Below are 23,359 nucleotides of genomic sequence, written 5' to 3' on the forward strand. Positions count from 1 at the left end.
AAAACCCTAAGAAACTTGGATGGAACAGTCGCAGTCGATTTGTGGACTCCAATGTAGGCTGCTTTCAGCAGCACTTGGTTTCTTGCCTTTTTCCCAGATTTTTTTTTCAAGCCCTCAATCTTAATCTGTTCCCACTGAAGTTTTAGTTGGGTATGTAGAAATTAATGATGTTACACACAGTGAATCGTGGCTGTCTGCATAGGGTGCTTTTTATCCATGGGAAAAAAGACACTGTAGGCTAGATTGGTCCCATATCTATGTCCCTTTTCTTGATGCAAAAACGCAATGCGGTTTCCTCCATATTCCATGGTTAAAAAGGACACAAATTCACTTATGATCATCGAATATTATCTTCACTTTGAAAGTACACTACTTTCTGACCTTCCCCTTCTCCGAAACGTGACAACTGTTTTCTTAGGGTACTGAAAACAAATATAATTTTTCCATTTTGTTTGCCTTCTTCTTTTAGTGTTGCTGACCAAATCTTGAGGCTTTACAAGCTCCAGCCTACACCAAAGCTTTAGCCTGGATTATGCATGGCTGGCCCACGAGTACCGACGGAGCTTGTGTTCATTAGATTCACGGATTACCTGGCAATGCACTTTTATATAGATACATGTGTATCGCATACATACTGTACAGCACATATTTAGGGTGACGCCTAACCCTAATGTGCATAGCATGCATAGCATGCACATTAGGGTTATGGGTCACTCTCAACATGTACTATTCAGTATGTATGCAGAACACATGCATGCAGTACGTATAAAGTGCATTGCCATAGCATTTCTGTGGCAACGAGCTGGTCCGTTCCTCGGGTGGAGTGATCCAGATGTGTTCTTTGCCGATGAATATTCCAAACCCAAAAATAGCCGTCTTTATTTTTTGATCAGATGAATATATTTCGAACAGATCGTCAAAACATGTATAACACTGCCGTTCTTTGGAAATCAAATGCAAAATGTTCTTGTACTGTACCCATGAAGGAATCACGATTCAACTAAGCCAACACTATATGAGTTGGATGGGCCCCGACTGTCAACCTTTTTACTCTTTTAGGCAAATACAAAAAAAATCCAAATTGCTTACTGGCTGTCATGACTTAAAATACACAGTACAATTCGAAAGAAATAGAGGGCTTGACATTTCAATCCTAGCAGAATGTTTCCTTTTTTTAACAGCGGTTCTATTTAATTTACACGTCATAATGATTTGTAATAATTTCTTTGTATAACCAAAACAAAGGATAACCCTTTCATAGAATAAAAGGAAAAGTACCATATAATGAAAACTTTACGAGTAGATGCCACCATGGTGCAAACAACACGACAGATTTGTCCTTCATGCATGGTACAGGCACATGCATGGGAGATCACCTACAAACTGTCCTTTAAACACTTACAGATTAAATTTTGCAATTGATTTATCTTTCGAAATGAATGGCGGTGTTCTATATGTCATAACAATTTGCAAGAATATATTCATATTAATGGTCAAAAATAAAGACAGATATTTTAGGGTTTGAAACACACTGGCATCAGCGGAACGGACCAGCTCATTGCATGCCACAGAGCATCCACGGCAATGCGCTTTATACTTACATGTGCTCTGCATACATACTGTGTATGTTGAGAGTAACGCCTAAACCTGATGTGCATGCGACAAACAGAGCACAGGTACACGGTGAAACTAATAAACACAAGCTCGGTCAGTTTTCGAAGGTTAGCCGTGCATATATAGACAATTTCACCAACCCTCTAAATATTTTAGCATTTTCAACCAAGAAAAATCCTTTATTTTTTGCGCCACCGACACTGTCTAGAGCATAAAGCAAAAAATCATCATCTTAATCCCTGACCAATCAACCCGGCCTCCCCAAAGATAAAAATACAAGAACCATATAAGGAACTGTGCCCATCACATCAGGGAAGGGCAAGGCACCACTTACCCCGTCCCTTACGTACAAAAAATCAAATGTAAAGAAGGCAATGAAAATGAAAGGGAACGAAATGCATTAAGTTGCCGAGAAACCCCACGCCAGCTTTAATTGTTCATCAATTCTCTTTATTCTGTATTCAACTTTACCATCTGACCATAACCTTGTATACAATCTGGACTGTTGTCATTTCAGCGTAAAACAAATTACATGTACATGTATTTCATGTTGACTTCTGCAACTTTTTTCTCCCATTTAGTGGTCTGTACAGGAAATGAGGGGAATTTTATTCTGTTTTTCGTTTGACAAAGTAATATACTTTTTACTTTTTGCCCTAAAAATAAACTCCCTCTACCCATTCTATTTATTTAAAATCCAAGAAAAAAAGAAGGTTCCCGGAGAGAGATGAACAACAGAGTTTCTTTTTAATAGAAAATGAAACATTTGTAAGGATTAAAATGTACGGTAAAAGAAACATTCTCTGAACTAGCAAAAGTTTCCAGTGTCATCCTTAGTCTCCGGGAAAATTTCAAGCACAAGTGTGAAGGCAATGTTCATGTTTTGCGGAGCCTAGTAGCTTAAGATATTTGTAAGAAAAAAAAACACCAAATTCAATATCACTGGTAACAGAAAAAAAAAAGGATGAAAAACTTTAAAAAGCAAAATTTTAAGATTTAAGATCAGTAAATGTTTCCCGAATTTCCTAAAGCAATAAAAAAAATTATCACTTGAAAATCTGATCAATAAAGAATCATTTAATTTTTGATCAGTTCTCTGTTAATTGTAAAAAATGATTTGATAATTCTGCAATAATCACACTTTCAACAGAAATTAAGCAAGAACATTTTGGCGCAAATTGGTCAAAACAGACATAAATAAATGTCACTAGCTTTCAGATTGCCAGTCGCTGTGAATTTTCTTGCCACGTCTGTATTGCGGATGTCTCAGAAATCACAAGGAAATTTCATCCAATTGGAAAATTTGTTACACGGCTTACGGAGACTTTGACAACCAATCAAAATGGGTGTTATGTCATCGATATGACATTTTGTGTGAAAGTTTAAAATGTCATTCATTGCAAAGAGGATGAAAAATCTTTCACACTAGTTTTACTGGAGGGATGGGAAGGTGGAAAGGAGTTTTTATTATGCAAGCAGTTTTAATAGTGCCATGAGAGTTGTCAAAACATGGGTTTCATGACCGAAAAGTTTGCCGACTACCGAAGAACAGCATGTCATTTTTTTGCATTTTTTAATGGCAAGCATACTCTTTTAATATATCGGCGATACAGATCATACCGAATCTTCATTATTATCGGCATTATCATGTTCATGACTTGTGAAGATGTTTCCGTTGGTGAATTCTTTCAATGTCTAAACATGGAGGTAGGCATTGTGTATGTTTCAACGTTACGCATCGTTTGCGAATTTCAGCTTATGTGTGTGCATCATACACGAAGAGGGGCCCGGAGTTTTGCAAACAGTGCTTTGCCTTTTTCCCTTACTATGGTGGCGGAGTCTTTGCGAATCGGCCTTTACCTTCGCGAAAGAAAGGACTCCCTGGACAAGTGTTACTTTTTGAAAATGCACCTAATTCAAGAAGAATTCTTTGCAGTAATTGATCCCGAAAAGGTTCTATATTTCTTAGAGGTAGTGTTCTCAATGCTAATATTGGCTTAACGTCAGCAACTCAACTTCAAATATACAAACCAATCACTGTTACGTGCGGAGAATGCACGGCAGAAGAAAAATCAAAAGACGGGAATCAGGACACTAAAACATACGAGCAAAGGACAATAAAGGAACTAATTTGGAATAACATTTAATTATTAACTTAAATCAGCAAAGCAGTAAATTAAAACAAAGTAAATCTAGTGGTTTGCTGCAACTTAAACTTCTCATGCGAGAACATTGTGAATTTGAACAGTCAAAAGCATAAAAGGAAATTATTTACATTAGCACAGCCAAGCACAATTAATTACACTGAAAATTAGCTAGCCGGCAAAAACATATTAATATGCGAAGAGGCAAATTATATTCGGCCGAGTATGATTACCTTAAGGAGCCAACACAAGAACAGAAGAAAATTAGGCCCCGCCCAGTCAGTGCCATGGCTAAAAGAGCGCGGTCATCGGGCCAAGCACCTCCGCACTCCGCGCCAAAACAGCCCAGTTCAGACAGGCAGGTCAGTGTCGATCCCCCGAGATTCGGTTTCTACATGGAGCCACGACACTCCAGGGTCCACCGTCCCTCAGCGGTGTCAGCCTTGGCCACGGTGCGGCAGTAATCGAGGCGTAGACGACAAGGAGGTGCTGACCCAACGCCGGCTATTTCGAAACGCACATGCTAAAAGCTGTTGCTACGGTAAGCATGCTTCATTACCTGTTTATTATGAGGAGTACCATACATCCTCAGCAAATTTGTAAAGCAATTTGAAATTTGGCAAGATTTATTTGAAATTGCTCACCAATAAAGTTGGTGGCTCAGAAATTTCTTTGATGCTGATCTCGGATGCACTCGTGACAGTCTGAGCAGTGTGCAATACTGTAAAACAAGCAGATTAATCACATATATAAACAATGCATTACGTGCAACTTCCATTAACCAAAATCTCTAATGCTACTCACCAGTTTCATCCTGACTGGATGGCAGTAAGTAATTGTAAGATAAACAATCGCCCTGGCATCCACTTCCCCCAATGCCAGTGTGAACATTGCCCTGTCAATTACGGCACACTGGCTGCACCTGCTGATGTTGTAAAATGACAGAACTGTTCAAGAGCATAAGCAAAGTCTGACCCTTTTTTATTTAATTTCTCAGGATATACTTGGTCGATTTTTATGATTCAAAGTGCTTACCCAATAACTTGACACTTTTGACACTTTTCCCAATGCCGTACAGTGTAAGCAAGAACCTAGTAGACTTTTCATGCTTTTGTATATTTTTTTCTTGTCGCAAACTCACAGACAGTTCCATCACCAACCACGTGTTCAAACTGTGTTAACTTTTGATCAGAAACATTGTAATCAAACGGCTTGATCCAAAACCAGTGAGTACCAACCTGGATTTGTCACAGGCAAACTTGGGTCTGCTCCAAATGGGTGATTCACATAATGATAATTATGTTTTTAAAAAGTCCATTTTGATTTAAATGCTCTTGAGATGTTCCTAAACCACAGCAGTTGCTTCTGTGGAAAGTACACTAGAAATAGCACACTAGGGAAATAGCCTCTAAACTTTCCACTAAATTGCAATGTTGACACACCTTTATTACCAGAAACTGACCAAGTAATCTTGTGCATGTTCCTTAATACGACTTACCTGACCTACACAGTTAGTGCAGTGCACGTACCTGCTGCAAGATTGATATGATACTGAAGTATCATGGAGAAAAATGTCCTCTATTGGCAAACTACATTGTAGCTAACATTGTATGCGTCGCACGGGGGCCTGGTTTTGCTTGAAACAACAGCTAAGGACATTTGGATCCAAGACTAACTACTACTGCAAAATCAACCACGATCATGTAAAGTGTGCAAGCACGACGCGGTGAATTTTTTGCTGAATTTTGCAGTGAATCAACACATTCAGGAGACAAAAAAATTATTGCAGATCATTTCAGATGATGTAAACTCATGAGGAAATGAAAATTTGATGGAATCGCTGAGTACAATGCGTCACTGAGTTTTACTTATTCAACACGATCAACATTAACTGCTCCAGTTTTGTTTTCCTTGTAAGGCTTGACCACAAAATTGAATGTTCACAAGGTCAGCAAAGTTTGTGAACTAAATTTAATCCCTAGTTACCAGCCAAAAGCATTTGACAAATGAAATCAGTCAGTAGCTGTGCCTCAGCACAGCCTCATCCAGGTAGCAGGCTGGCCACATTGCAAGTGGCGCAATGCTTATTTGGGGACAAGACAGTCCTGTTTTCAATGGTTGCTGTTAAATTACAACCTACTAACATGTTGGAAATTGAAACCAGACTAGAGGGACCCAATCAAGAGGAGTGAAGAGGAAGTACCTGTACTAAGGTGAATCTCTTCAAACCAAACGGTCCTTTTCAAGACCACCACATCTCTAAAAGAGAATATTTCTAGCCACTGCTTTCTTACATAAACATGATTTTAATAAAGGAGTATAACCACAAACCCCTCAAGTATTCCCTATTTTCACTTCCTACATAGTGAATTGAGGAAAACAACCACATACCCTAAGCAGTATTCCTTATTACTACCAATCCAAAAGTCAAAGCAATGGCCAAAATAAAACTACATAAAGAAAAGAAGAGAACACACAGTCAACGGAAAAAGAATAGTTTCTCTACAACATGCCAAATAAAGGCCAAGATTACCAAATCCAACTAGATAAGTTTATTAATGGAACAATATAAAACCTTCATAAACAACCTATCCAAAGTGACACTAACATAAACCAAAAAAGACCGTTTTGGGAAAAGATCTCAACTTTGTTCCCATTCTCTCTAACCTAAATTACACCATGCTCATAAAGGACACAAACGCCTTTATTTCAAGACTCAAAATTGCATTTCTAATGCGTAATGACGATCCAAAAACCATCCTTTCAAACTTCCATCAACGTGGCATCCAAAATCAACGCCTAGTGCAACATTACAAAAATACTTGGAAGCCACCAAATTCAAACTTGCCCACATCAGAGGAAGACATTGGCAAAAAAATTTCAAAATCAGAAGTAACCACTCTCACAAAGCTAAAAAACAACCCGGACATCATAATCAAACCCTACAACAAAGACAGAGGCATGTGCATTATGAACATCCAGGACTACCTCAACATAAGTTATCACCATCTTCAGTCCCACCATCACACTGAATTGGACCAAGATATTATCTTGCAAACCATAACCCTAGTTCACAACACACTCATTGAAATGAGAAACAATAACTATATGGATAATGCTACTCTGAGATACCTACAATCCTGAACAAAATAGTTGGAACCGTGGAAAGTACGGTGAAAAGATCCCCCCTCTCCCCCTTTCAATGTCGCGGTCATTTATTGGATCAAGATTCGGCCAGACTTACCCAATGACAAACAACATTGACAAGGCACGAGGGGGGGAGGCATATTCCAACGAGATTTGTCCAGGATTGTCTGTGTACAAGGTGGGTATGTGTATCGCGCGTGATCCAAGTTTCTGGCTAAGCTGAGGGTTGTCCTTCTTGAGGAGGTCAATCAGTGGTGGTTGGCGCGAGACAGCAGGAGAAGCATTTGCCAAGATGGTCTTCCATGGGTTCATTTCCCCTGAAACTTGGGCCCACATTTGATATTTGCAAAATAGCGGCAAATGTTTCGGTGAAATTGCTGCATTATGTCAAGTATCCCAAAGTTCAGTTCACCGCATTTGTTCCAGTGACTCTGGTATTGACTGTTGTCGCCGTGGAAGAGGTGGACGGAAAAGAATTTTGACTGGTCGAGAGGAGCGCCTGTTGCAGAGAAATTTGCTGAAACTTAGAAGAACATGAGGGAGTTTACGTCGGCGAGACTACATGTGGATTCATGCATGTTTCGGACAGGACTATTAGACGCGCTATGAACCGACTGGGATTCTGATATAGACAAGCGCGTAAGAAAGGACTCGTTACGAACACTGACCAGAGGAAGAGGGTGCAATTTGCAAAGAAAACGCGTCGTGATTACCCAAGAAATGCGTGGACAAGGCGTATTGCATTTTACCTGGATGGCACGTCTTTTGCTCACAAAACGAACCCGCTGGATCAAGCACGAGCACTGGGAGCTCGGGTATGGAGAAGTCAGAGTGAAGGACTGGACCAGCATTGTACAGCGAAAGCAAGCAACCTACATCTAAAAACTTCTGGAACTCATTCTCAACCGAAAATGTTTCCATTTCGAAAAACAACTTCTTCCTCCAGAGAACTGGATGTGCAATGGGCTCCACAGCAAGCCCAGAAATTTGTGATAATACTTTTCATGAATTTGAGAATGAAATATTCAAAAGAGCACAAAACGTCCTCACATGGTGGTGATACAGAGATGACATACTAGTCATCTACAATGGAAATGTCACTCAATTCCAAGATTTCATCGCTCAGATGAATAATCTTCACCCGACTTTGCAGTTCACTTGTGAGGCCTCCGACACAACCATAAATTACCTTGACTTAACCATTTTCAAAGGAGAACGCTTACGTGAAATAGGTATCCTAGACAAAAAGGAACACAACCCAATTTTCAGAGAAACTACTCACTAGAGGTTACACCCCAACAGAAATTGAAGCAGCGACATCCAAAATATTACATGTCTAATGTTCAAGGCTAACAAATAATACAAAAGATGTTACGAACCACAACAAACCTAAAACACACAGGTCTTCGTTACCACCGACAACCCAGACATTAACCACTGTGATCTGCATCAAGCAATAAACAGATGTGACAGGATATTTTTTTCTTACATTTTAGTGGCCTTTAATTCCTCTGCATGGTCCCCATATTTTCTATTAAGTAATGCAACAGATGGGGAGACTCTTCCAAGTAAACCTCACGAATAGGCAATTAGGTAAACCACAGACCATTTCCTGTGGTGTGGTCTCCTGGTCCATGGGGCTCATCTTGCCAAATCATCATTCGGATAATAGCTGGTACATGGACACACATACATGTATTCTCTACTTGGGCTATCGTGACACCGGGTACACCAAGTCCTAAACCTACAACTGTATATGTTCAGAAAGTTCCTTTAAGGATTCTTGGGTGAGTTTACATTTTTTTCCATATCTTAGGGGGAGCTTCTTTCTGCATATTGTATTTTAAGTGCATACTAAAAGGTCCAGAGACTAGATATTTCGCTGTGAAGATTCCTCAGGAAGTTTCTAGCTACATTCACAATTTCCAGTTTCTTGAAAGGACTTGGGATTCATTGACTTCTAGTTTTTGCATTGACTTTTGGTTTTGTCCAATGTATATAGCTGCACTGGAGTCCTTTCAGAGTAAAAGTAAATTTCTAGTGTTTGGAAGACTTGGGATCACATTGTTATTTTTGGTTTTGAGTTATTCTGCTGTTTGACTTCCTATGTGTAAGTGAAGGGTCAAGTTATTTTACGATGTCACACTGTGGAAGTATTATTTTCTCGAAATCTTGATCTTTAAAAAGTAGAGTGGATTTTCTTTGCCACCAGCAATGATACAGTTCATGTTTGTACAGAGATTCTTTGCATTCAATCATGAAAAATCATCATGCCATTTCAATTATTCTGTATTTCCTTTATGTATGCATGCAGAACTCTGTTTGCTAAGGACTAGTTGTTTTCCAAGTCTTGTTTACTAAGGTGGAAACTTTAATGTTGTGTAATTATATATAGCCAACTCTTAGTTTTATTGTATTGCTCAAAAGACTTTTAGCGATGATATCGATACTGTGGTGCTGAGTAGCTATACTGCATATAAATACTGTGGCGATAATTGATATGTGGTCACTGCACCATCTCTATGCCGTGAGTGGGACAGTTGTGCATTCCAAGATCCAGTAGAACTCCAGGCATGAGGCTTAATTATAGTCACCTGTTCCTTGCTCATTAGTATGTATTAGTCTTTTCTACCCCAGTATGGAACAGTGCAGCAGTGGCTAGTGAATTGTTTATTTAGGGAGAGGCAGCTGAGCCAGGCACTATAGATCTCCTGTGATGTAAAGATAGAGGCCTACATGTAGCTCATGAAGTTAAGGAGATTAAGTTTGAGGATTTTGCATTTTTATCTGCCAGAACTGTACCCAATGAGGGACACTGTTATGACTTTGGGGAAACTATTTTATGTTTTCGTTACAGAGTAATAGCTGTTTGCCTTCCGATTACGTGCATGATTTTGATTTGATTTTAGAATTTACTTCAGATTCTTCTTCTTTGTTTCCGTGTAGCTACTGTACCAACCTTTTTTTAATTATAAATTCTGAATAAATAAAAACATATTGTAGCCACTAGAAAAGAACCCTTTGCCGTCACACACACAATGGCACCTCATTCAAAGCAATGCACTGCTCTTGGAAATCATTCTGGAGCCTCCATTCATCGCTTTAAAAAACCTAAAACATCAGAGAAAAACTAGTGAGAACTAAACTACCACCACACGGAGCAAACCCAATCTCTACGAACAACTAGAAGAACAAGATGAAACACAATAATGTACTGCTTTTCCTCCTTAAACAAACCGAAATAGAACAAAATGGCTGCCCTATAACAACAAACAAATGTGCCTACTGTTGGCTCACAAACCAAATCTCAAACCACATGCAAGTTTCTACGATTCCGTCCCCGGAATCACCCATAATGCAACTGACGAGTCCCATATGAAGGGAAAAATTTAAAGCATGCTATTGTTACCAAGAGGATCTGAAATATAGTACTCTACTTGCACCACCAATCAACTAACAAGTAAACTGAACAATTGGTCACGTTCTTATGTCCGCCCACAATCAAACCTTTATTCAACTTAAAATGGCCAGATTTCTCTTATGCTCCAACCAGGAGTTATTGCAAGTCACTAGAGACGAAATGTCACTGAATGAATTTCCACACACACGTTGGACACTGAAATCAGTTTAGAGGGACAGAATAGACTTGTATTTGTACCCTAAAGTGCTGTTCACAACTCACAAATCATGTGGGGTGTCTGTTTGTTTTTATTTGTTTTTTGTTGTGAAATCCACATTATTTATTGTTTCACTAGTCAACAAGCCTTTTGCGAGTTAAATTAAAATAAAATCTGAATAAAACATGAATATTCTGTTCACCCCGCCTTCAGAATGCCCTACCCAAATTTAGGTTAGGTCATTTAAATATCAATATCAACTGGAACGTCCGCGATTGGAATGGCTGATTCCATGACCTGTGTGTACCAAAGAGTCCGGTCAATCCCCGATTGGAGCGGCTTGTTCATTATAATGGTTGGCTATCATGCTAATCTGAGTTCGGAACTCCTGACGTGATGATACTAGGCCCGTGCGTACACAGTACCCACCAGGCCCTGCAGTGCACAACACACACTCACGATTGCCTGTTCTGAGTAGCCACACGCTGGCAGTGTACCATGCCCATTGAATGTACACACTGTCTTCTTTATTTGTCAGAAATGTTATTTTACAAATCAGTGTTTAATTTTGTGATGTGTGGTTCCAAATTCCAAGTCCTCCACCATTGAAATCCTCCCCCCACAGAAATGTGGATGAGATCTGCTATTGAATACCTACCCCAAACTGCTAAATATGCAAATTCCTCGTCTGATTCAATTCGCTAAAACTTCTGATCAACCGCAGTGCGCCCTCTAGTCCCATGACGCATAGTGGAATGGCTGCCATTTTCATCCTTTGTTTCGGTATTAAAACTGTCCGAGCGATTTCTGGGGGAAGGTGTCTTCTGCTTTCCCCCTACTCCAAACAGTCACTAAATATGCAGAGTAGCACTGAGCCCTTGAAGGGGGGGGGGTGCGGCGAGGACGCACTACATAATGAGAGTGCCAGAGGAGTATGAAATTGTCCAAACTTTATTGCGGACTCACCAAATAATGGAGTTGTTATGTCATTGCAGTGGTGGGCCACTTTGATGAGGAACCCTTCAGCATCGATGTGGCTGATGTTAGGACCGCTCTGCCATGCGCAGAGTCCTTTTGTAGAACATTGGTGAGGTAGCATGTGGTGAAAGTAGATGGGGTCTTCCAGCATGCTGCCTTTAATATTTCCTCCATGGTACACCCCTGAAGGAGGCCCAAGATGTGGAAACTGCTCGGATATCATGAGCCTTGATGAGGCGTAGTGTTTTATTGTCCACAAAGTTTGGCCAATCTGGGTTGGCAAACTTGATAGCCGAAACTACCCATCTGACTATAGTGACTCTGGTCACAGCTCGGTGAGGTTTTATTGTGGTGATGAAAGATAAGTTTTTTCGTTTTGGCTAAGTACCATTTAAGAGTCAGCACTGGGCACCATGGTTTGTCATAGGGAGTCCCAGTGTGTTTTGTAATGTCTGGTACAAAACTTTCAGGAGGATGGGGGAAAAACTGACTGGTTCTTGGTGAACAAAACCAAAGCGCTGGGATGAGACAAACACCATGGGGTTCCCATCGGATGTAGCCATCTGTGATGGACAATGCCTTCAGTTCACTACCGTGGCACGACGTAGTAACTGCCAGCAGGAATGCCAGTTTCACCGATAAGTTAATCAATAATGCATCGCTGAGAGGCTCAAAGGGAGGACAACCAAGCAGTTGGAGGACAGCTGACAAGTCCCATGAAGGAATAAGTCTCTTAGTTGGGGGATTCTCAAGAAACATCCCCCGGAGTAGATGTTTAAGAACAGTATTGTCGGGCATGGTTGAATCTGGGAAGCCATCATGTATAGCCGCAATAGCTGACTGGTAGTTACGGATAGTTGAAACATGGAGATCTGAGTTGAACAGGTACATGAAGAAATCAGCTATAGAAGTCACAGAAACTTCAGCTGGAGAAAGACCTTGCTCTGAACACCACAAAGTAAAATGTCGTAATCTGGAGTAAGAGATGCTGCGTGTAGACTGGTGTCGAGCTCAGAAGACCCATCTGATCTGAAGGACTGTTTGACAACAGCCAACAGGTCAGGTGTAGTGACGTCGGGTGAGGGTGAAGTACGCCTGACTTCGGTTGATGTAGCAGATCCGGTCTGTCGAGAAGGATCACCAGTACCCGGACAAGAAGTCTGGTCAGACGTGGGAACCATGGCTCGCCTGGCCAGAAGGGGGTGATGAGAAGGACACGGCAGCGTTCCCTTTAGATCTTGGAGAGAACTGCTGGTATTAGGGATATTGGAGGAAAAGCGTAGGCCAACATCCCTTCCCAATTGATTTGATGAGCGTTCATTGCCCAGGCTTGCGGGTGGTAAAATCTGGTGCAGAACACTGCCAGTTGGGCATACTCCGCCAAGGCAAAAAGATCGATGCTCAGTTTTTATACTTTGGCAAAGATCTGTTCAACTACACTGTTGTTCACAGTCCACTCCGTGGGATGTACCTTTCTCCAAGAGAGAGCATCTGCTCTGGAGTTGTCAACACCAAGAATGTGAGTTGCCTGGAGGTTGATGCCATAATCCTGAGCCCAAAGGAATATCTGTCTCGTCAGGAGGCATAGGCGGGGAGAATGTGCACCTCCCTGGTGATTGATTTATAACTGTGGAGTTGTCAGAACGGATGAGACTCGTTTGCCTATGATGCTTGGGCGGAAAGCCTCCAGTGAATTGAATACGGCCTGAAGTTCCAGTATATTGATGTGACTCCCTTGGAGTTGGAGGTCCCATGTTCCCGATGCTTTAAGCGGCGGTAGAGAGGCTCCCAAGCCCAGATGAGAAGCGTCCGAGGTTATAGTTATTTCCGGGTTCACCTTGGGGAAGGGAACTCCGAGAGAGAGGTGCTCCTTCACTAACCACCACTGAAGATGGGGACGGATGAAGTCAGATATGGAGACCTGGAGATTGATTGAGTCCCATTTCGGTCTGTAGAGTGTAGTGGGCGCATGTACAGCCTGCAGAGGGGAATGAGATCTACCATGCTGGCCATCAAGCCAAGGAGACGGAGCCAGGCGTGGACCGGAGCAGACTGCTCAGTGAAGAAGACTTTCACGCAGTCCAGAAGATTGTCCACGCGTTCGGTCGTCAGTAAGATTATGCCTCGTTGAGGGTCGATAGATGCCCCTAGATAACATCAGGTATTGAGTTGGGGTGAGATTCGGCTTCCTGTGGTTGATGATGTAGCCCAGTTGATTTGTGATGTCGAAAGTAAGGGGGGTAGAAACCTCTGCTTCGTTGAACGATCTGCCGACAATCAGCCAGTTGTCCAGGTACTGGAATAGCATGATGTCCCCCTTTGGAAGGTTAGCAGTGACGATCTTTTCAACCCTCGAGAAACACTCTCGGTGAGTTGGACAGGTCGAAGGGGAGAGCCGTGAATTCGAAGAGGTTCCCGTTTTATCAGAGACGTAGTTATTTGTAGCTTTGTGGGTGAATTGGAATGTGGTAGGTATCTTTCTGGTCTACGGAAGAGGCCCAGTATGGAACCTGTGGAGATTGGGTGACTGTCCGAAGGGTGTCAATGTGGAATTTCTTCAGGCGGATAAAACGGTTCAGAGGTTTGAGGCTGATAATAGGCTGCCAGCTGTTGAGTTACTTCTTCGGAGTGAGGAAGAACACTGAAATGAAGCCCTTTTTCGCTTGAGATTTGGGAACTGGGCGGATAGCATGTTTCTGAAGGAGAGAATCTATCTCGGACTCCAGTGCCTGTTGTTTGTTTTTTTTCCGTAGGAACTGAAGTCGGACGGAGGATAGGTACAGACGGAGGGGTGCTCATGAATTCAAGGGCGTATCCATTACAAATGGTAGCCAGCACCCAGCTGTCCGATGTGATATTCTCCCTAGACTCGGCAAAGAGTTGAAGTCATTCGCCGACGTGTCTGAGATCGGCAGGTGGAGGCAAATCTGAATAGTCAGTGACGCCTACCCCCAGGATGTCAGGGGTAGTGTGGCTCGGTGGTTCTTCCCTTGAAGCTCCTCTGGAGTGACTAAGTGAATCAAGAGGAGGATGGACGGCCACGATTCTTCTGGTAACTGGGTTGATGAAAGGGGCAAAAGGAACCATATTTGCCCTGACGTGGAGGTCTGAAGGGTCGAGCCGGGCGATCATCAGGGCGGTATTGGCAACGTAGAACTACCGGTGCAAAAGGTCACAGAAGCTAAGTTTACATGTTGTGTCAATGATCTTAACTTTAGACTCCATCATCTCCATGAACTTCCCCGCAAAAAGGTCTTTGCCGTAACGGAGCGATCCAGAAGGGGCCCTGGAGGTTTTGCGTGGTAAACCTCGCAGGGCCGCTGGGTTTTTCGAGGTTTCTCTTATCGCACTATAATGAGCTTATTATCTACAGGTCAGCCCACTACAGGCAGCCTTGGTAGAGGAACTTTTTTGATTAACAGCCATGCAGACGACCCCAACGCAGGGACAAAAGAGTAATTTAAGCCTCAAGATAATCTCCTAGTAATCCTTCATCTACAGAAATAGGCTTTACACTTTGTGACACAGGAAAGCGCTGAAAAGGGAGGCTCTTATAATTGTAAGCGAGTATGGGAGATTGAAATTTCTTTCTTCACATTTTCTTGAATTTCTTTTTATCTCTTTATGCAGGATTTCAGTCAAGAATAGCGATATCGATGTTCTTAATCTTCTCCGTTCCCTCACTGTCAGAATTCTCCATTAATTAATTCCATATTTTATTCCTATTTTTCTATCAGGTCAATTAATGTCAGATATTTTCTATTTCAGTGTCAGCTCCTGTGCCCACACTTCTGAACTAAACTTTAGCATGCATTATTCACTAGACTTTGGGGAGTCAGGTTGGCAAGGTAGTTTTTTCCTCACCTTCCACCTCTGTGGTCCCGGGTTCGAATCCCGGCCCAGTCCACATGTGGATTGGGTTTTCAGTCCCTACCTGACTCCGTGGGTTTTACCCAGAATATTCCTCTGGGGTTTTCCTCCCACCTCTAAAACTGTATCTGCTTTTTACAGTCTCCCCTTGACTGATTTTGGTGAATGTGGGTCGTTTGGCGGCTGCCTAAGGAGCCCCTGTATGCCATCGGCTCAACCATGTTTAAATGTATTGTACGCTTAATGTCTTCATTGTACAGTGCATTTGAACATATCCATATATCCATGCGCTTTATGAATGAATAAATTATTATTATTATTATAGACTTTCTATTCATGTTTAATTCATTACTTTACTCCTTCAGGTTACACATCAATGACCAGGGCCATGGCTTTCTGTACTCACATGCAAATTTTTCACCCACTGTGACGAGGAATTTGGATGCACTATCTTGCCCTTTTGTATTGCAGTGGAGCTTTCCTTTGTAAAGACTTGTCACAGGTTGTGTGGATAAAGAAGTTAAGGCTGGAGTTCTGTAGGCGATTTGAATGTGAACAGAGTACAACTGAGTATAAATGTGATGAACAGTGACAGACAGTAGAAACTGAGAGATGCGTCATGATGATGAAGTGTGTGGGCTGAGTTGGTAGTCCCTGTCCCAATGTTGCACGAGTTTTGTACTTTGGTTGCCGTCAATAGTCCCAACTACACCTTTTTAATTAAGAAAAGTTGGTGATGAATGCTGAAGTCTATTTTATTTGGGACTTGTAACTCATGCCAGATTCTCCATTATTAAGAATTCAATGTAAGGAATGCATAGCACCTGTAGATCTACTTAACACAGAATGGGTCAGTGGTTATTGTTCTGGGCTGAATACCTCAATCAAGCCTACCAGTCTTGAGATTCCTAACCCTTGTAATCCTTGTAATTGGAATGTTCAGCTCTTAAGTGTTCTTTTATTGTACTTTAATTGGATCTTTCCGAATGGGGTAAATACCTATTGTGTAAATAGTGGGTATATAAGGATTAGCATGCCTTGTTTTGGTAGAGAGCCACATTGACACGGTGGGAAGTGGTGGTGTTTGGACGGCCTGGCAACGGTGACTCTGATGGCCACAGACTACCGGACAGCTAGCTACCGCAGGAGCTACACTGAATCCTTCCAGCATCCACCACCACATACCCACCATTCGTGTCAATTAATTACTTATATCTGTACACTTCCTCAAATCGGCCAAGACCAGGGGCTTTTACGTCTGGTACTCTCAAGCTTCCTGGTTTTTTGCCACGGCTAGTAGCAGATTTGTCAGGCTGCTTATGAGGTAAAATTGGTTGTGAGGATCATTGTAGCGGCTCATTGACATTCCAAGATCAGAAAAATGCTTGGCTCAAAGACTGGTTGAGTTCCATTCCTCCTTACGCTCGATGGCTGGTTCTTGAATTCCGATGTAACTTTGGTCACAGCACGCTGCAGTGAGGGTTCACTTCTAAGTTGCGGAGGTGGTCCCGCAGATGTGCCAGAGTTGATGAGCAAGCTAGCAAGGGCGGATTCTTGTAATCAAGGAGGGAGGAATTTGATATTAATCGAACTGTATGTCAGACATTTTAAAATTGAGAGCAGACATAGTAATAACACTTGCAAGTTTTGACTGAAAGATCTTTCACTACATGCCTTGAGCCTTTCAGATTATTCCAGCTTATGGTATACTTTTAATCAACCTTGTTTTCTCCGGAGTTTATACTGCAATTTGCTGGGCATTTCGCCTAGTGAACTAAATTCCTCCATACCTGGTAAATTCATTGAATTGATACTGACATTTGTCTGGAAGTTTTCTTTTGAATACTGATTTTCCTCGGAAGAACTTCGATTAATAATTCTTTTATTTTTAAGTGCTTTTCAGAGCTGAAATTTTACAGCATTAAATTACAAGGGATTGAAAACTATCAAGTATATATCTCTTTGATGCACTAGATTTGTGACTTTAAAGTGAATTTGAAATTTGAATTCACCCATGCTTACCTGTAAATACTTTAATTGAAAATACTGATTTTCATGCGTGTGTGAATAGACACATTCATTTGATAAGTTTAATGTAATTTTGACCACGGAGTTGTAGCTACGCTCACTTGAGAGACATCTGATTGTAAACACAGAATTGTGTATATTTTGTATGATAGAATCAAGAAATTTTGTATATTAATTCATATCAAGTATTGTGAATAGTACAGATTGTGTTTTGTTACAATCATTTTCCGGCCTGCATCTAATCCTTCTAGTTACTCTAAAGTGACTCTAAAGTGAGCAAACTGTGACACTCACCTTCTACTCACAAGAACTGCTTCCATCTAACGTACTTAAGATGTTCATCTCAGAATTCGTTTTTTAATGTAGATGTAAATTTGCTACGGAGTTTGACAATACAAAGAACAGGCACTGATTCCTAAGGACACAAAGTGATGTTTCCATGCACATGAAATATTTACTATGGTTTGTTTCCCCGCGCTGAAATATTTTAACAAAAAACAGTGATTTTTAAAATTCTTTAACAAACCATAAGGATGGCAAAAATTAATTCTACTAAACTGTAATCCCAATTGCTTTTAGTTTTTGGTTTAAGCCTCTTTCTGAACTAGTATATAATCATAAAACAGATAATTACGTGTGATCTCGTAGGAAGACAAACACCATTGCGATGTTTTGGAAGCCATTATCGTGAGATTCAAAAAATGGAACAAATTAATCAAGACAGGCACATGTAAATTAATAGATATAGTTTGGCACAAATAGGATGACCTGTGCACATGTTTTCGTACTACAAAGCGATTGTTGTTCTAGCTGTGTCGGCATTAGTCATTAATTACTGCTCAAATCTGTGAAAAATTCTTGCCACTAACTTGCCCAGGAAACTCTAGCTCAACTTGGTCTAGCATGGCCAAGACTAGTTGTCTATCTAAACGTTCCTTTGTGATCTGTCCGTCCTTGGTCAAAACGGTAGAACCATCAAAGTTCGAACGTCTCATGACATCTGCCATGAAAAATTGGGCAACAACCCCCTCACAAATGTTGTCGCCTTTGCCAATTTTCTGCCAAGAGATTCTTAGTTTCTTACTCCTCGGCATTGATTTCAACTGGTTGGTACACTGCGGCGGCATCAGCGCTTGTGTCTCGGTTCTGCACCGGGATGCACACCTTCCCTTCCACAACAGTGACAAGAGGCGGCCTTAGGGACGGCATGGGAGGCTCCCCAGTCGGCTAACATGTAGTCTGGGGATGACCAGGTAATGTTTGGGCTGGTGTGCAGGATTCGGCTGTGGCCTTGCGGCTGTTAGATTCCCTTCGCTTAATTCTGCCCTTGACAAGGCCAAATATATTCAAAATAACAGCCATGACATTCTTAAAAGTCTCAAGGATTTTGCGGTTTTCTTCTGCCTGGCGTTGCTGTTCCTCTCGAAGTGCGTGAATCTCTTCTATTAGCAGCACTCGCTGATTTTTTTCCTCCTCGTGTTGTTCCTGCAGAATGCGAAGAGCCTGGGTCATGTGTCCAAGCTGCTGCTGGATCTCGGACAGCGTGTTTTTTGACACGTTGTCCATCGTGGATTCTTTCTGCCCTTTGGCAATGAACGAAAGTGGAGTGTCATCGTCGCTCTCCGACTCGCTGGATGTCCTTGGGCGCTTTGCTGTAAAGAACAAAAATAATAACATTAACACCAAACGTCTATAAGAGTGGTGACTATCGACTATGGCATACAATTAATTTTTAAAAAATAACTAAAATCCTCTTCACTAAAAATGAGGAACAATGCCTAATTGGTGACACTTTTGTTCTAACATTCACAAGGTAATCTAAAATTACAGATTTTGCGCACCTTGAGAGAGGGTGTTCAAAATCTTAGAATGGAAAATGAATCAATAGCAGATACTGCAATCTGTTGAGAAACATCGACCCGGACATATTTTTGTCATATTGCAAATAATTCATGTTTCAGACATTTCCGTTAACAGATAATTGTGGGGAAAATCATTCATAAATTTAACCTTAACGGTTTGCATGCTGACGCAGAGTGTTGGTCAAGCAACAAAATCTTTGGGACTGTTGTGTCAAGGAAGAGGCAGCAAGTTACGGAAGAATGTTCACTGCACTGTACATTCAAAAGGGGACGATATAATTATACAAATTGGGAAAGGGGTTTCTGTAGAGACGCGCCTTCATAAGCTACATAGTTGGCTGCCATGAATGGTGTTTGTGAGCAGGAGATGCCGAGATTTAGAAGCAATGATGCATCTCTATAGATGCAGATGAGTGCTATACCCAAGATACCGCTTTCGAAAGAATCCTCAGCGGTGGGGGGGATGCATACTTGTGTATGGTTTAGAACTCCCAGAACACTATTTTACTCTTGTATGTTCACGCATCCAACTATCCCAGCTCGTGTTCTCCAGTAATCTTCCTTGATGTTATAAATAATAAAGAAAGGAAAGATGGATGATAGTTTCTCCTCCCTAGACTCTTGGTTCAGTACATCATTTGACGATGAATGTGACTCCTCCAGAGAGTCCTGGCTGTTTGGAGGAAGTGACGTTGAGAACAACCTGAGTTACGAGTACAAACCTTTGCAGGTAAGGCTGGTTTTGTTTCTGTATAATTCAGTGTTTGAATGGGTACGATTACATGGGCCCTGAGTTGGAGACGCTGGTGTCCGCAAACTAGACCAGATTCCGGCTGAAATGACGTCGTCTGGCTATGCACAAATCTCAAGTTGATACATGGGATAGGTTATAAAAGAAGGAATTCACAAAACTTATAGGAAAACGTATCATTTTCGTTCCATTAAATACACATTTACTTCTAAACCAAAAATCTCAAAAATAACAAAACGACAACTTGGAAATGATGAGCTTGTTGTGGACAAACAAAAGCTAAACAACTACCCATATTTCTCACCATGGAATTTGATCATTAAAATGTCCCCCAAAAATGGAGGTTGTAATTAGTAGTCGATGCGATGCTGAATCTGCGTCCTTTTTTTCTGGTAGGTATTCAGGTTGCCTGATTTTACAGTCTGCTACCCATTTAACAATCACCTCATGTGACCACTTGTATAATACTGGGTACTAGATATGCACAAGAGCGACCGATGCAGCGCGCTGTGTAGCAAGCTTGCTACGACATGCAGTTTAGTACGCGCACATGTATCTGGTACTTTAAATGTAACTCGGATGTACATGTCAGAGTTGAATAGTAACCAAAAACGTCTCTGTTTGAATGTCTCAGAACTGGGAACCAGACGCAGTCTTATACAGCATAATCTTTGCTGGTTCTCTGCAACTATTGCTCCCCTGTATTCTGTAAAATATAAGCTCTTAGAATCCGAGAAAAACAGCCTTGTTTTACAAGAGCTTTACAATGTGGAAAATGTGAATTTCACTGAAACTGTCTCTAGGACTCATTCTACAAAAGTTGCTTACTTTTTGAATATTTCCACTGTGCCACTTCGTACGCCCATTTACCCACTGATCCCGACACTAACTGGATAGGTTGCATGGCCCAGTGAATGAAGCCACCGCGCGGGCATGTTAAGAGGATGGATACAATGCCAGGCTTGCGGCCACCAGAGGTCAGCAATTATAAAAATATGTGACGTCAGGACCTGAATGCCAATTCTTTTGATCCTCTCTATATGCCTGCGCGGTGGCTTCAGGGCTGGCCAAGGAGCCATTGGGCTTTAACGTAATTATAAGATGAACAATTTGATTCCAAAACCTGATGAAATGTTGTTCAAACATGAAGGGTGTCCCTCCCTTTTTTATACCTTGAGTTTTAAGAATGTGAGTTCTTGCATTAATTATTTACTCTTATCCCCTTACAGTTGCTGTCACTTGCCCGAAAATGCTGAGATCCAAAACCTCGAAACAACGGCTAAAGAAATGTCACTGGGCAGCCAGCTCTTCATGAAATATATCCACAACTGGTGGATACTGCCAAAGATTTCATCACTCAGCACAGCTACGCTGCAGACCCCAAAAGAAGGACGTCAGTTGGCCGTGCTTGCAGAACCTCCATTCCTGCCCTCAAGAAACATCTACAGAAGGAGATTCCAGGCTTGTCCATCAGCAACTCAACCTGCAAACGACTCATGGTCGCACTGGACAAGAAGAGGAAGTCTGCAAAGGACTACAAGTGCCTTGTACCTGCAAAAGTGGCGGTGAAGAAAAATAACGAACGCACATTTCACATTGACGCCCACTACTGCAACTGCAGAGTTACATATTGGATGGAGTTTGCTGCGAAATTTGCCAACGAAGTGGCACTTCTGTCATGTGACTGCATGAATACAGTCCATATTGGAAAGACGGCGGTGAGTCGTTATCACCAGACCTCGCGATTCCACATTTTGAGTGATTTGCTGAACTACCCTGATCACGACTTTCCTCGTGGAGATGGATATTTAATTATGCCTTGTGGATCCATGGTCCTGCAGCAACAAAGTGATGACACTAATGGGACAGTAAAAGACAAACTTGGCTGTTGCCACCTACACACTTCAAGAACTGGACCAATCCACATTGTAAACAGAACTCAAAAGCATCACAAAATGACCATTCAGGAGCATATCAATGACCTCCTTCCCATTGATGACTGCGCATCCCAAGGTAGAACAGGAGTGGTACTAATCATGGATGGCGGTCCCGATTGGTGTGACTTCTTTTCCTGTCCCGACTTCTTAAACGGATCAATCTCGATTTCGTCTGCATGATGAAATATGCGCCCAAGAATTCTGCTCTGAACCCGATAGAACACGGTTAGGCCCCGCTTAGCAGAATGCTGACATCAGTCAGGCTAAGGAGCACCCTGGAGGATAAGACCGAGTCACTGAGTACGCAGCGGGGACTGTCGGACAGCGAACGAAGGGAAAAGGAGTACGCAGTATTTGACAATGCCATGAGGGAATTGAACACGTTTTGGGATGGCCAGCACTTCAACGGACATCCAATTTCAAGTTCATGTCAACCTTGCAACACTCAGTCTACACCATATGATGATTATGGTGATATCCATCCCATTCTCTCCACGGGATCCAAGGCAAAATGCATTGAAAACAGGGTCCTACACCAGGAAATGAAGTTTGCGATAAAGCATGTCTACAAACGGCCGTGGGAACTCTCACTTGTAAAGTGTAAAGAGCCTGACTGTACGTTCTGTATCGCACATCCCGTGGATGTGGTATTTTGCTACTCCCCGAACAGTCACCGAGTGAATACGGCATTGGCCACTATAAGACTTACCTTGAAGTGTCCAATTCAATGGCTGATGTCCAGACGCAGGAGACAATGCCGTCGTGAGTGGCCAAGGGTCTAGGGAAATGCCCACATTGTCAGTGCTGTTTTTTTGTCGAAGCAGGACAAAAAGAGACACTTGAGCATATTTCATTCCTAAAGGAAACTGCTACGTTTAAAGCAAGGTCCACTACCAATTTTTGCCGCTCAGATTCCATGCCTTCAATCTACGTCCTCATAAAGAACCCAATATAAATTAATATTCAATCATAAAAATGGAAGGCTTAGGGTAAGTTACAAATAAATAAAACTGCAGTGATTTTAAACTAATGCTAAGATAATTGTAAATGGATATTTTGCCCATTGCTCATGGCGTATTTCTTAACGCTTCCACGAGGAAGCAACTAGCAACCATCTTGGACGACAAAAATAATATGCCTGTGTCTGCCTGCAGTATATCAGTAATATTATTGAAGTCCTTGAAGAATGAAAAGAGTGCACCATCCGAAATCTTTGCCCCTCACAATCCAACGAAAGATGTTCTGGTATTACGTAAATCTGGCATTCTAAATGAAAATTAGAATAAATGAAAATTAACGGAAATTAAAAATCAACCAGGGATGCAAAATTCCCGCATTTAATTATTTTGCAAGCTCGAAGTGTGAGAGTTTTGATACGAGTTTCTTCAGAAAATAAGCTACATGATTACAC

General features: G+C 41.6%; 1 protein-coding gene across 9 annotated transcripts in view; it reads right to left on the bottom strand.

Moving 5' to 3' along the window:
- LOC110982507 (meiotic recombination protein REC8 homolog) overlaps window positions 1-23,359 on the bottom strand; it is a 388,761-nt gene that overhangs the window by 274,084 nt on the left and 91,318 nt on the right. For all 9 annotated transcript variants that reach the window (XR_015427552.1, XM_087145215.1, XM_087145210.1 and 6 more), the window contains exon 7: window positions 4,403-4,479. Coding sequence is in view for 8 of the 9 variants with exons in the window: in XM_087145215.1 (XP_087001341.1) it covers window positions 4,403-4,479 (77 nt within the window). In the remaining variant the exon portion in view is untranslated. The remainder of the gene's footprint in view (window positions 1-4,402; window positions 4,480-23,359) is intronic.

Source organism: Acanthaster planci, linkage group LG13, assembly GCF_054643075.1.
Source record: "Acanthaster planci isolate LZ-2023a linkage group LG13, COTS_SCS, whole genome shotgun sequence".
NCBI lineage: Eukaryota > Metazoa > Echinodermata > Asteroidea > Valvatida > Acanthasteridae > Acanthaster > Acanthaster planci.